General features: G+C 45.7%; 1 protein-coding gene across 1 annotated transcript; it reads left to right on the top strand.

Moving 5' to 3' along the window:
* The first annotated feature begins 2,055 nt into the window (after positions 1-2,055).
* LOC148341672 (uncharacterized) lies at positions 2,056-10,219 on the top strand. Its single transcript, XM_088287913.1, has 4 exons — positions 2,056-2,079; positions 2,200-2,268; positions 2,536-2,644; positions 8,922-10,219. The coding sequence occupies exons 1-4, from the start codon at positions 2,056-2,058 to the stop codon at positions 9,956-9,958; spliced, it is 1,239 nt and encodes a 412-aa protein (XP_088144039.1). The 3' UTR covers positions 9,959-10,219.
* Positions 10,220-14,864: the final 4,645 nt, after the last annotated feature.

Here is a 14,864-nt window from a genome sequence, read left to right as displayed (position 1 = left end):
AAAAGAATCCAGCTCCCAAGGGAGAAGAGGAGGGGCGAATGAGCCCGGCTGCCAGGGACTCGCGGATGTAGCTCTCCATCGCCTCCTTCTCTGGCCTGGAGATGTTGTACAGGCGGAAGTTGGGTAGGGGAGCCCCCGGGAGAAGGTTGATGGCGCAGTCGTAGGGCCGATGGGGAGGGAGGGTGCGGGCGAGGTCCTTACTGAAGACCTGGGCGAGGTCGTGGTACTCAGGAGGCACGGTGGAGACGTCTGGCCGAGGAGGAGCGGGGGGAGGAGAGGAAGGAGCCGGATCCGCGGAACGCAGGCAGTGGGAGTGACAGAACTCGCTCCATCCGGTGAGGGAACACTTCCTCCAGTCAATGGCGGGGTTGTGGGTCTGGAGCCACGGGAATCCCAGGACCAGGGGGACCTGGGGGGAGTGGATGAGGAACAGTCGGATGGATTCCCGGTGGTTGCCCGAAACGATGAGGGTCAGGGGGGTGGTCTGCTGGGAGACCTGGGCAATGAGGTGCCCGTCCAGCGCCACCACCCGCCGGGGGGAGGCGATGGGTTCCATGGAGACCCCGAGTTGGCGTGCTAGGGTTAGGTCCAGGAAGCTTCCGTCGACCCCCGAGTCGATCAGCGCGGTGACCGGGAGAGGGGCGTGTTGCCCCAGCAAACGCGCGGGGATCGACATCCGTGGGGAAGAGCCAGTGGCGGACACCAGAAGGCCTGGTTGCCGAGAAAGGCATCGCTGCCGCTCCTGGGCGTCCAGGGTGGTCCTTCCCACTTGCTTGGGTTCATCCGGGCCGGCGGAGGGCGGGGCCGGAACCGGAGGGCTGCTTTCGGCGAGGGAGGCCGCAGAGCGAGCGGCTGGCCTGGGCAGCCGCCGGGACCGGTCGGCCTGCCGGTCCCGTAACCGGTGGTCGACCTTGATGGCCAAGACGATCAGCTCTTCGAGGGTCGAGGTTACGTCGCGCACGGCCAGCTCGTCCTTAAGGGCGTCGGTCAGCCCGTTCAGGAAGACCTCGCGGAGAGCCGGCTCGTTCCAGTGGCTCTCGTGAGCCAGGATGCGGAATTCGACCGAGAAGTCCGCTGCCGAGCGGGAGCCTTGTCGGAGGGTGAGCAGTCTTCGGGACGCTTCGCGTCCTTGGACGGGATGGTCAAACACGCGCCGCAGCTCCTGGCAAAACTCCGGGTAGGAGGACATCGCTGGTGACGAAGCCTCCCACAACGCCGTAGCCCATTTGGCGGCGCGGCCGCGGAGCCGGTTCGTCATGTACGCTATCTTGGTCGAAAACTAGTGACGTGCTGAGGAGGAATTGGCTGCAAGAGCCTAAGTCCCCGGAGTAGGGCTCGGGCGTGGGAACGTGGGGCTCCCGGCTGCCCGCGAAGGACGTCGCGGGAGCAGGAGGGGCCGGGGAAGCGCCGCTAGGGAGGACGGAGAGGGAAGCGAGCGAGCCCACCTGGTTGGAGAGGTGCGTGAGTTGGCGGTGGATTGCCTGGAAGGAGCCCGGGCACTCCTGAAGCATCCTCTCGTGGCGCTCGAGCTGGCTTCCTTGGAGGGCGAGCGCCTCCCCGAGGGAATCCGGGGTCGCTGGGTCCATTGGGTTGGCCGGATTATTCTGTCGCGGTTCGGTGAACCGCGTGTGGGGAAAGGAGGACCCAAGAGCGACTGAAATGGTAGGAACGGGGTTTATTGGAGGAGGAAGCGGCGCGGCGGGGCGAACCGAGAGCATGGCTGCGGGAGCGAGGATCGGCGGACAGGCGTCGGAGCGGCGAGCACCGGGAGTCGCTGGCCGGCTGGCGGAGGAGCGGCGGGTGCGGCACGGAAGAGGCAGGTGAGCGGCGTGTCGGGGGAAGCGCTGGCAGGAACTCGGGAACGGGTGCGGGAAGCTCGGGACCGGACGGGCTCGGGTCGGCTGGAGGGGGAACAAGAAGGCACGGAGGTCAGACAAGCACGGGAGGCTACCGGATCCGGCGAACAGACAGCGTGTCGAGACATGGCCAGTACCACGTGAGGTGACGGGATAATCCGGCGTCTGGCTCCTGGCGCGGCTGGATCTTATGCTGGTCATGATTGCTGCTGACGAGCCGCAGGTGCGCAGGAGCCGACGCCCACTTTCTCCGGAGGAGTGCCTGGCTGGGAAAGGTCGCGAACCTGCAAGTAATCAGAACCGCCAAGCCCTCCTCCCAAACCCGAACCGTCACACATCGCAGGCAACAACACTAATGGACTTCGGAGATCCTGAGCCAAGCCACCTCCCAAATTTGGCCACCCTGCGCAAGGCAAAACAAGAGAGAAATGATTCGGCATTAGGAGATAAAAATCCAATTTTGTCATTGCAGCTGTTAAAGTACAGTACACCTCACAGTGGGAGCATCAAAGCCATTGGACTTGACAAATTCTTCATTACTGGAGTCAAACACAAATGCATGTGTACAAGACATTGTCAAAAAAAAACTCATCCAACTGTATGCTTTGATGCTACTGGCTCAGTAGTTAAGAAACTGGTGAGACCGAATGGCTCGTCCGGCCACATCTTCCTTTATCAGGGTGTTCTGACGGGAAATAACAGCTGCAGTGTCCCAGTGGTGCAGATGTTATCAGAGAAGCATGATGTTGGCGCTATCACAGGGTGGCTAAAAGAATGGATACATGCAAGTGCACCGGCCCCAAAAGAAGCTGTAAGTGATTTCTCTCTCGCAATTCTTGGATCTCTGGTCAAAGCTTTTACCCCACATCCTGATTTGAAGAGCTACATTAATGAGTGCTTTAAAGTCTTGCTGGGGAATCAGCATGCAAACCTGCCGCCATGCTTTGTCAGGGTAGATGTTGCACACTGCATCAAAATGATCTGCCAATGGGACTGCCTGAAAAATAAAAGACATCGTGTTAAAGATTTTTATGTGAGATCATTAGCACAACTACTCAAGTCACAATGTGTGGAACATTCAACAGAACTTCTACGTGCCATCACTACTGTGGCACTGAGTGAGTCCGAAGGTAATGACAGTTCTGGAACCCCTCTCCCATCAGAAAAGTGCAAGAAATACCTAAAAACACAAATTGCACAAGAAGACTGTATCAGCATGCTAGATGACGAGGTTCAGGCACAGGAACCCGTCGAGGCGCATCAACAGATCCACACTAATGCTCGACAGTGGGTGACTGAATTATGCGAGGAGAGCAGGTCACTTGCCATGGCTGAGGGAGACAGAGATAACACCCACTTCCTCCCTGAGATTATTCCCCACATCATCAGACTGGGAAGTTACTTACCACTCTGGACAGGAGTAATGGTCCCTCTCTTCCGAAGCACCACCATCACTGCAAGTTCGGCAGCTGTTGAAGCAGAGTTCAAAAACATAAAAAATGGGCTTTTCAAGCATGAAAGCCTTCCCATTCGTGTCGACCGGTTTGTTGCTCGTCATCTTGCCTTCATTGAGGGAAACATGCGGATTTCTGCTGCAAAACAAAAAAGAGAAAAGGCTGATGTAGGTGATGCTACGACTGTCTTAAGACCTGACGATGTCTCTACTACCCAGAGCGGGGGAAAAAAATTTAAAAAAGGATGCTGACCTTGGTGATGAATCTGATGCTGCTGCAAACAATCTTCAAATTACCGAAGTTGAGAACTGGACAGGCTTAGAAGTTCCACCCAAAAAAGGAAGATGAGTTCATATCTCTCTCCTTGTCCTGAGTGGCTGCATGTGGATTCATCCGTGGAACGTAAAAAAGTCAAGGTGCAATTGTTGAAAAATGGAAACCAACAGCAGCCTGTTAAACTTTCCAAATTGAAAGTCGCTGTGCTCAACATTTGTGCATTTGATGCCGTGTTTGAGTGTCTTTCTTGCTCTTATTGTGACAGCTTTTCATTTGAAAAGGCTGTAAGCAGCAAGACCTGTGACAATCCATTCCTCCACTTGGTAAAAACCATCGCAACACGAGGTGTGACACAACACGTGTATTCCAAGAGGGCAGAACTCCTGAAAGAAATATTCAAGCCTGTCCACCTAACCTCTGGTGCTCTCCAAATAGATGCACAATGCCACATCTCGACAGTGATTGAGAGAGCCATGAGGAAGTGTATACTTGAAAAAACAATGTTCCTCACCGTACTGCAGCCTAAGCACTCAAGTAATAAGGGAAGTTCCGCTTGTGTGTACCAACATTGCTGTCCTGCAGACCTGTGGCATGACTTATCTTCAGACTGCTGCTGAAGAAGGACTGAGCCTTCCTGACTCTACTTGCCTCCGACCAATCCAAAATGCATCTCAGTGTCCATCTACATTTAAAAAGCAAGACAACAGTACAGGAAAGGCTCTGTGTTCGGCAAATGTTTCCCACAGCTACAGTCTGGGAGAATGTTTGTGGATTGACACCGACCTTGGTACGAGTGGGACAGAAGTTGCCCTGCTTGAAATTCCCTCTAGTCTGGTGCTGCAAGAGAATATGTTTACTTTGAGAGCAGTCATAGGATTTCAAAGAGGCTTGACCCAGGATTCTCTTGGACATTATGTGGCATACTGTGGGAGGGCTGCTTTTGCCTGGGAGATGTACAATGACCTGGAAAGTGGAGTGAAAGCAGCATCAGAAAGGACAAAGATCTTCCCACATGCTTTGTTCTTCACAAAGCAGTGATTGCTTAATTGTTGCAATGTAAATAGTTTGGTGTTTTGTTTGTTGCTGTTTGTTTTTACATATAAAGCTTTCTCTGCAGGCTCTCATCAATTATGCATGTACTGTTTTTATATTAATTCAGTTGTTCTCAAATGAGGGAATGCTACATCGAGGGGTGTGTTTATGTTGTTTTTATTTCAAAATAGTTCAATGGATATGTTTCGGCCTCACGTCTGCTATAATTTAAGAAACAATCACATAGCTTTAATGACTACTGATGAAATAAACAAGTGAGCGGCAGAACAACATATTAAAAGAAATAAGATCGAATTTAAAGTAATTTACAGCAGTGAAAACAGGAAGATTTTAAGATTACTGCATGCTAGCAAAAAAAGCTACAACAGTGAGTGTAACATGTTTACCTGAAGTTCGTCCGGCAACAGTTGCTTTCCAGGATCATGAAGAATGTAAAATGCGCAGAAACATACAAAACATCGATTCATTAATAACAAATACGAGTGATTGAAGTGATTAACTGAACGCAGTAGCATGATACCTAGCTCCTTGTTCGACAGCATCCAAAACAAATTAGACTGACGCCGGAGCGTTAGTGTTTGTGACGTCACCGCGTGAATTACAACGTAGAATATCTATCGAACCGAAGCAGCACAAACGAAAATTTTAACAGCACAAACGGGCACAAACGTTGCACAAACGAATGGCACCATTCCCAAGTCAATCGGATGAAAATGGGGGGCTGGGTGACGTCACACTCGAAATAAAACAAAGTGTAATATCTTTCGAACCGAAGCAGCACAAACGAAAATTTTAACAGCACAAACGGGCACAAACGCAGCACAAACGAAACAAACTATTTCCACCTATTTTTGCAACAAATGGGGGGCCAACTTCACGCAGGCGCTATTTTCTCGAAGGAAAAAAACGACGCCATCTTTCATTCGTCTCGTCGAACAAAGAGAAGCACGCGAGTTATCGCCAAGCAGAGATCAAGTGCGGATTTGTTGAAATTGGCGTTTGAAAATGTGTGCTAGAATGACACCCAAGTACAAAGAGGAACTTTGTGGAATAAAAGAAGAGAACGAGCAACATCTTCAACTGCTGGACGAAGTTTGCAAGCAGCCTCGTGTTGTGCTACTACACGAAGCAGGTTTGTACACGTTTTACTCTCAGGTTCTCACTCAGTGACAGTGTCTATGTCTGCCTTGTTCCTGGCTGGCGACCAGTTCAGGGAGTTGTGCGCCCTTCGCCCATAGACAGCTGGGATAGGCTCCTGTGATCCTTTACAGCAGGGATGGGAAAACATTTTGATTGGCGGGCCACAATGGGTTCTAAAAATTTGACAGACGGGCCGGACCAGGAGCAGATGGATAAAGTGTTTTGGTACCCTCACCTCATCTGAGAAAAAAAAATACATTTAATTTTAAATGAAAGTGAAAAAAAAGCATTACAACAATATATATGTCTTTGAAAAAACACAGTATTTTGAAAATAAAACATGAACAAGGTTTATTCATTTAATTTTTTTTTCAAGTTCAGCGAGCCTGATCAAAACGCCGCATGTGGCCCCCGGGCCGTAGTTTGCCCACGCCTGCGGTACAGGATAATCTGTGTGAAATACTGTCCAACCGACAACATGGTGGCAGATGTTTTAACAAAATCGGCAATAAAAGTTAAGTTGAAGACGTTTGTCAAGTTCATATTTCGGAACTGTCAGAGAAGTTTCTAAACAGGACCCTTCGGACTTTCCCGAACACGAAACCCTGGATGTCCAGCCAGGTTCGATCACTCCTCACGGCCCGTGACACTGCCTTCAGGTCAGGTGACAGAGACATGTACAGTGTGGCCTGTGCTGACCTGAAAAAAGGCATTAAGCGAGCCAAAACAGACTACAAGGGAGGCTGGAGTCCCACCTTGCCAGCAACAGACCACAGGAGGTGTGGCAGGGTCTACGGAGCATCACCAACTGCCGAGCCAGTAGCATAACGTCTGTAGACCTGAGTACGTTGCTGGCGGAGGAGCTATACCCCTTCTTTGCTCGCTTTGACTCACTCCAACCGTCACACTCCCGCACTCCATGCCTCAACTCCCCCTCACTCACCATAGAGGAACACGATGTGAGGCGTGCGCTCCTGGCTATTAACCCCAGGAAAGCTACTGGACCCGACGGAATACCAGGCAAATTCCTCAGAGCATGTGCCCGCCAACTATCACATGTTTTTTGCAGGATCTTCAACCGCTCCCTGGCTCATGCAGTCATCCCCTCCTGCTTGAAAACTTCCACCATTATTCCTGGCCCCAAAAATTCACCCACAATCCACCAGAATGACGACCGCCCTGTTGCTCTCACGCCAGTCGTCATGAAGTGCTTCGAGAGGCTGGTTCTCCAGCACATCAAGGACTGCCTTCCTCCCACTCTGGACCCCTACCAGTTTGCATACCGGGCTAACAGATCCACTGAGGACGCCATCGACACTGCTCTGCATGTGTGCTGGGCCACCTGGAACAACAGCAGAGCTATGCCAGGATGCTCTTTGTGGACTACAGCTCGGCATTCAACACGATCATCCCAGACATCCTCGTCGCCAAACTGGACATTCTCGGCCTCCCTGCCCTCACACGCATCTGGATTAAGGACTTTCTGACCAACAGACCCCAGACTGTGTTGCTCGGCCCCTACACGTCCTCCACCCACATGCTGAGCACCGGTTCCCCTCAAGGATGCGTGCTGAGCCCTCTCCTGTACGCCCTCTACACCTACGACTGCAGCCCGGCCCACGGCAACAACACCATCGTCAAGTTTGCTGACGACACGACAGTGGTCGGTCTGATCTCGGAAGGTGACGAGACAGCCTACAGAGAGGAGGTAAAGAGACTGACAGCTTGGTGCAAGGACAACAGACTGCACCTTAACACTGCAAAAACAAAGGAGATTGTCGTCGACTTCAGGAGGAACAAGACGGTGCCGCCCCCCCTCTGCATCGAAGGCATGTGTGTGGAGAGGGTCCACACGTTCAAGTTCCTGGGAGTACAGATCTCCGATGACCTTTCTTGGACTCACAACACCACAGCAGTGGTAAAGAAGGTCCACCAGCGTCTGCACTTCCTGAGAGTCCTCAGGAAATTCAACCTGGACAGGAAGCTGCTGCTAGCCTTCTACCACTCGTCCATCGAGAGCCTGCTGACGTACTGTGTCTCCACCTGGTACAGCGGCTGCACTGAGGCGGACAGAGTGAGGCTCCATAGGACAGTCAAAACAGCGCAAAGGATTATTGGCTGCCCTCTCCCCTCGCTGTCGGACATCTACACCGCCCGGTGCCTCAGAAGGGCTCTCAACATCGTCAAAGACAATACCCACCCAAACTCACACCTGTTCGACCTGATGCCCTCTGGCAGACGCTACAGATGCATCAAATCGAGGACCAATAGACTGAGAAACAATTTCTTTCCGAGAGCCATCTCCATTCTGAACTCTCACACACACACAAGAACACCCTTACCTTGCAGAACAGCATTGTGATGTGTTTTTATATACACTATTCAGTACTAAATTCCATTGCACTCTCTTATTTATTTATCTAATTTATATATTTGTCTGTATTATTGTTGTATTGCACTGGAGAGGGGAGCCCTCTAATCTCGTTGCACACTTGAGTACAATGACAATAAAGGGATTTGTAATTCTAATTCTAATTTCTACTTTGTTACTCATTACTGACACCCTATGGCTGTTTTGCATCATTGCAGGTACAAAATAATTCAGTGAACTCTTAAAATATTCTGGAGTATCTTAGTTGAATTTGAATACATATTCCAGAAACGTCTTTGACTATGTCAGGAATGAAATCGGGCATCAGCCGCAACGTGCTTCCTTTTTAAATGCTCGTTTATCACAGTTGTGCTGCTAAAGGGAGGTTTACATTGTAGGACGTAATTTTGTGAAATGCCCCCATGGTCCGGTCCAAGTTGGGGTCGCACGCATTGCTCCATGTGCGGCAGGCGCAAGTCAAGGTAGCGCGGTAGAAACAATATAAGACAAAGTCGCCGCCTGAGGTTTGACTTGACCAAACCAAATTTGTCTTTCTGTGTCCTACAGACGTCAGTGAAAACGATCTCTGTTCTGTGAAAGAGGAGCCAGACTTGACTCATATCAAAAAGGAGGAGGAGGAGGAGGAGATCAACAAGTCACCACTGAACGTTGTCCCTATAAAGACTGAAGTTGAAAACAAGGATGAGAGTGAGGACAACAGAGGGGCGGAGCCTCCAAGCAGCAGTTCAAGTCATCACGTGACAACAGAAGGTGACGAAGACCACTGGGGGCCATCACAAGCACATAATGAGGACACATTATCAGACGCTCATGATGATGATGATGAGGATGATGGTGATAATGGGCAAGCCAAAGGTGAAAGGGCATGCCACACTGACTCATTAACTTCAAAGTTGTCTTTAAAACCGCACACAAGAACACACAGTGGAGAAAAAACATTTTCATGCTCATTTTGTCGCAAAAGCTTCTCTCGAAAGTCACATTTAACAGCGCACACAAGAACTCACTGTGGAGAGAAGCCTTTTTCCTGCTCAGTTTGTGGAAAATGCTTCTCTCAAAAGGCACATTTAACAGTGCACACAAGAACTCACAGTGGTAAAAAACCCTTTTCCTGCTCGGTTTGTGGCAAAAGCTTTTCTTTAAAGTCATATTTAATAAAACACACAACAATACATAGTGAAGAAAAACCTTTTTCTTGCTCAGTTTGTGGAAAATGCTTCTCTCAAAAGGCAAATTTAACAAAACATAGAAGAACACACAGTGGAGAAAAACCTTTTTCTTGCTCAGTTTGTAGCAAATGTTTCTCTCAAAAGTCTAATTTAACAAGCCACGCAAGAACACACAGTGGAGAAAAACCTTTTTCCTGCTCAGTTTGTGGAAAATGCTTCTCTCAAAAGGCAGGTTTAACAGAACACACAAGAACACACAGTGGTGAAAAACCTTTTTCCTGCTCAGTTTGTGGAAAATGCTTCTCTCAAAAGGCAGGTTTAACAAGTCACACAAGAAAGCACAGTGGAGAAAAACCTTTTTCATGCTCAGTTTGTGGTAGACTCTTCTCTGTAAAGTCAACGTTAACAAGCCACACAAGAACACACACTGGAGAAAAACCTTTTTCCTGCTCGGTTTGCGGTAAAAGCTTCTCAGAAAAGTCACATTTACGGATCCACACAAGAACACACAGTGGAGAAAAACCTTTTTCCTGCTCCGTTTGTGGCAAAAGCTTCTCTGATAAGTCAACTTTAACAAAACATAGAAGAACACACAGTGGTGAAAAACCTTTTTCCTGATCAGTTTGTGGCAAAGGATTCTCTCAAAAATCAACTTTAACAAATCATAGAAGATCACACGGCAAATGCTTCCCTGAAAAGTCACATTTAACAGAACACACAGTGGCGACAAGCCATTTAGTTGCAGCGTTTGTGCTAAAAAATTCTCCTCAAAACAGAGTGCAGAGAGACACGATTGTGATGACGAGAATAGCAGCGATCCTTGAAGCTTAAAAAAAGACTGACTCTTTGTTGTAAGATGTAAATGTGGTTTTGAATAAAATATGGTGAACAAAACATAGAAGAATACACAGTGGTGAAAAACCTTTTTCATGCTCAGTTTGTGGCAAGAGTTTCTCTCAAAAGTCGCATTTAAAACCCACACAAGAACACACACTGGAGACAAGCCATTCAGTTGCAGCGTTTGTGCAAAAAAATTCTTTTCTAAAAACGGTGCTGAGAGTCACAATTGTGCTGGTGAAAATTGCAGCAATCCTTGAAGCTTAAAAAAAAAACGGAAGGAACTGACTCTTTGTGGTAAGATGTAAATGTGATTTTGAATAAAATATGATAAATTGAATTTTGCAAAGCTTTTTTATTGACATTAAGCCAATGTGATCAGTGCCAGAAGAACCATTGTGTCTGAGTGATGATGAGTTTTTTTGTTTTTAATATCAAACATTAGCAATGAAATTAATTACCTTTGCCTAGAACAACATTTGTTAACATTATGCTTTTCAGTTGTCTTTTTAATCGTACCTAATGGAAAATGTGTGAGAAGAAACTGTGCTGATGAAATCGGTACCTTCCACAGTCATCAATAAAATCACTTGTTCAATTGGCCTTTTTTCTGAGCCTTTGTGTTAGTGGAGTCAATGCAAAGTCTAATATCGAAAACAGTGTCAGTGTGAAAAGGTCGGTTTCTGATTGCCAAACTTACATTTATGAATAAAAACCTAGCCCTAAGTATGAGCAAATAAATTATGAAAAAAGCATCTTCGGCACCACTTTTCTAAAAGAAACAGAAAACAACTTTTTCCCACTTTAAAGAAAAGTCTTTATAAATAAATAAACTGACAAATTTATTGAAGTCCTTCCAAAATGTCCTTGAGTATGAGCCGATCCAAAACGGGTGTTGAACTGTCTCTGCGTGGGTTCCACAAAAAGAGCAACTCTTCCGGCTTCTCTCTCCTCTCCGGGACGAAACACATTTTTACGCTTACGATGCAAACTGTGCCACAATTATTAACCAATCAGGAGTCGGACACTAGGGCTGATTCTGATTGGCTGTTTACTGTCCAATCGCATTTCACAACAGTGCGTCGTCCGGGAAGACTCAAAAACAGTCGAAAGAAGGGTCTTCTGCAATCTAACATGCTGCTCTTATTGTATTTATGATAATTCAAAAAAAAATTTGTTTTCAAATATCATTGTTTGGTTCAATAATATTGTCCCTTGAGATCTATATGCTTCTATAAACGTTTTTTTTGTTTGTTTTATTCATTTTTAATAAGCATACGTCACCACTCGGAGTTGTGCATTTGCGTCTTCGTCGTTAGATGGCGCCATGGTACTTTTTTTTCTGAAATAAATTTGAAAATATCGATACGCAAACAACTTTGGCACATATTGAATACAAAAAGTGCATCGTTGAACAACAAAAATTAGGAGAGAAAGAAAAAAAGGACAATGTGAGGATGTCGTCCACTAAAGTTGAAGTATAGTTAGTGGAGAGAAGGACATGGGACTTTTTGGGAACAATTTAATTTCACTTGCAAAACATTTTATCCATTGAGGTAAATACCTCAAGGCAAGCCCCACATCAACAGTTGGATGAATACCTCAAGTTATTAAAAAAAAATCATTGCATGTCATGACAAACAAAAATGCCCAGACACTATTTTTAACGGAACGTTTTGCTCTTCTTGATTTAGATCCTTTAGATTGAGATTACAACAATGTTTCTTCAATTATTTTAACATGTAAAAAATATACAAATATTTTTAAATACTTTTTATCTCAATCTTGAGTATTTGTCAAAATATTTGCTCATTTAAATATGTACCCAAATATTTATTGAAATTAATTTAATACTTAAAATTTGATTTAAGAATTTTTTTTTATCTTTTAAAATTAGGATTCCTAAATTTGTTCAATATTGAGTAAATGTTTCTATATTATTATGAATTTAATTTACTCTGTATGTGGTTGCGAATTTCAAATTGAAATGTTTCACTATTTTATTATTTAAATGTTAGAGTGTTAAAAAATATCTTAGCATTTATTTAAGTACTTAAATATTTCATTTCAGTATTCAGAGGCGCAGCAACGAACTGCGTGATGGGGATCATCTCCTTCGTGGTGACAAATAAACGCTGACTCCAGTCGCCATCAGATTGCCAACTCCTGACATTCCAAAACCTTCAAGAGAAACTGAGATGATTTGCGTTTCTCTGTCTGGTTCTTTTTATAGTTCAACTTCTAGTTCAGTTTTTCACCTTTTCACACAGCGTAATGAAGGCCAGTTGAGCAAGTGGAACAAGTGATTTTATTAATAATTGTGGAAGGCACCGATTTCATAAGCACTGTTTCTTCTCACAACTTTTCCATTAAGTACGATTAAAAAGACAACTGAAAAGCATAATGTTAAAAAATGTTGTTCCAGGCAAAGGCAATTAATTTTATTTATAATGCTTGATCTTAAAAACAAAAAAAACTCATCATCACTCAGACACGTTGGTTCTTCTGGCACTGATCACATTGGCTTAATGTCAATAAAAAATCTTTGCAAAATTAAATTGATCATATTTCATTCAAAATCACATTTGCATCTTACCAAAAAGAGTCAGTCCCTTCAGTTTTTTTGGTCTTTTTTTTAAGCTTCATGGATCGCTGCAATTCTCACCAGCACAATTGTGTCTCTCAGCACCCTTTTTAGAAAATAATTTTTTCGCACAAACGCTGCAACTGAATGGCTTTTCTCCACTGTGTGTTCTTGTGTGGCTTCGTAAATGTGACTTTTGAGAGAAACCCTTGGCACAAACTGAGCAGGAAAAAGGTTTTTCTCCAGTATGCTTTCTTGTGTGGCTTGTTAAACTTGCCTTTATAAAAAAGCTTTCACCACAAACTGAGCAGGAAAAAGGTTTTTCACCACTGTGTGTTCTTGAGTGCGCTGTTAATTGTGACTTTCGAGAGAAACTTTTTCCGCAAACTGAGCAGGAAAAGGGTTTTTCACCACTGTGTATTCTTGTGTGTTCTGTTAAAATTGACTTTCCAGAAAAGCTTTTGCCACAAATTGAGCAGGAAAAAGGCTTTTCTCCACTATGTATTCTTGTGTGACTTGTTAAATTTGCCTTTTGAGAGAAACTCTTGCCACAAACTGAGCAGGAAAAAGGTTTTACACCACTGTGTGTTGTTGTGTGTTTTGTTAAACTTATCTTATGAGAGAAACTCTTGCCACAAACTGAGCAGGAAAAAGGTTTTTCTCCACTGTGTGTTCTTGTGTGTTCTGTTAAACTCGCCTTTTGAGAGAAGCATTTTCCACAAATTGAGCAGGAAAAAGGCTTTTCTCCAGTGTGTGTTCTTGTGTGTTCTGTTAAACTCGCCTTTTGAGAGAAGCATTTTCCACAAATTGAGCAGGAAAAAGGTTTTTCTCCACTGTGTGTTCTTGCGTGACTTGTTAAATTTGCCTTTTGAGAGAAGCATTTTCCACAAATTGAGCAGGAAAAAGGCTTTTCTCCACTGTGTGTTCTTGTGTGCAGTTTTAAAGAGAATTTTGAGGTTAATGATTTCCCACAGTGAGAACATACCCAACTGTCAGTGGGACATGCCCTTTCAACTTTGGCTTGCCCATCATCATCATCATCATCGTCATGAGCATCTGATAATGTGTCCTCATTATGTGCTTGTGATGGCCCCCAGTGGTCTTCGTCACCTTCTGTTGTCACGCGATGACTTGAACTGCTACTTGGAGGCTCCGCCCCTCTCTTGTTCTCACTCTCATCCTTGTTTACATCTTCAGTCTTTATAGGGACAACGTTCACTGGTGACTTGTTGATCTCCTCCTCCTCCTCCTTTTTGATGTGAGTCAAGTCTGGCTCCTCTTTCACAGAACGGAGATCGTTTTCACTGACGTCTGCAGGACACAGAAAGACAAACACACATTTGGTTTGGTCAAGTCAAACCTCATGCGGCGACTTTTTCTTATATTGTTTTCTACCGTGCTACCTTGACTTGTGCCTGCCTCACACGGAGCAATACGTGCGACCCCAACTTGGACCGGACCATGGGGGCATTTCACAAAATTACGTCCTACGATGTAAGCCTCCCGTTAGCCGCACAACAGTGATAAACGAGCATTTAAAAAGGAAGCACGTTGCGGCTGATGCCCGATTTCATTCCTGACATGGTCACAGACGTTTCTGGAAGCGAGCTGAAGTTAGCGCACACAGGCTGATGGAACACCTGTTGTGGGACCCTAACATATTGATGCAGACCACTGGGGGGCATTGCAAACTTAATGTCATCGATAAAATAGGAATCCTTCAAGTGAAATATGCTTACAAGTATTACATTTTGCATTTAGGGATAGAACTAAATGTTCCTGGCCTTTTTGGTAGAAAAGGGGGTTGTGACGTTCTCCCTTTTTAAGCCCATAGTAAGCCAAAGATGCAGATGCATTCCTTGCCGCATGCGCTTGTTCAGTGATGAGATCCGTGCAACCCTGGATGGATGCATTAAATGTATTTTAAATGTTTGGATGAGGTGAAACTATGCACACGTGCACAAAACTGTGCAGGGCCACCGGAGGTTCATTGACTCACCCGACCAAGCCAGTACAAACTTCATAAATAAATAAGACCAATACGTATTTTTTTTTTTTTTAAACTTAATATTTTGTGTTTTATCCACTAAAATTGATCAACCG

Source organism: Idiotropiscis lumnitzeri, chromosome 2 (assembly GCF_059441095.1).
Source record: "Idiotropiscis lumnitzeri isolate Australia: NSW breed Sydney's pygmy pipehorse chromosome 2, RoL_Ilum_1.0, whole genome shotgun sequence".
NCBI lineage: Eukaryota > Metazoa > Chordata > Actinopteri > Syngnathiformes > Syngnathidae > Idiotropiscis > Idiotropiscis lumnitzeri.
The sequence above is the reverse complement of the archived record's forward strand: the minus strand, read 5'-3'. Positions and strand labels throughout refer to the sequence as shown.

Bases quoted from the DNA above. Each gene is read 5' to 3' on its own strand.
- LOC148341672 (XM_088287913.1), top strand. From the start codon at position 2,056: ATGATTGCTGCTGACGAGCCGCAG. The intron at 2,080-2,199 runs GTGCGCAGGAGC...CACACATCGCAG, and splicing joins TTGCTGCTGACGAGCCGCAG to GCAACAACACTAATGGACTT. The intron at 2,269-2,535 runs GCAAAACAAGAG...TTCCTTTATCAG, and splicing joins ATTTGGCCACCCTGCGCAAG to GGTGTTCTGACGGGAAATAA.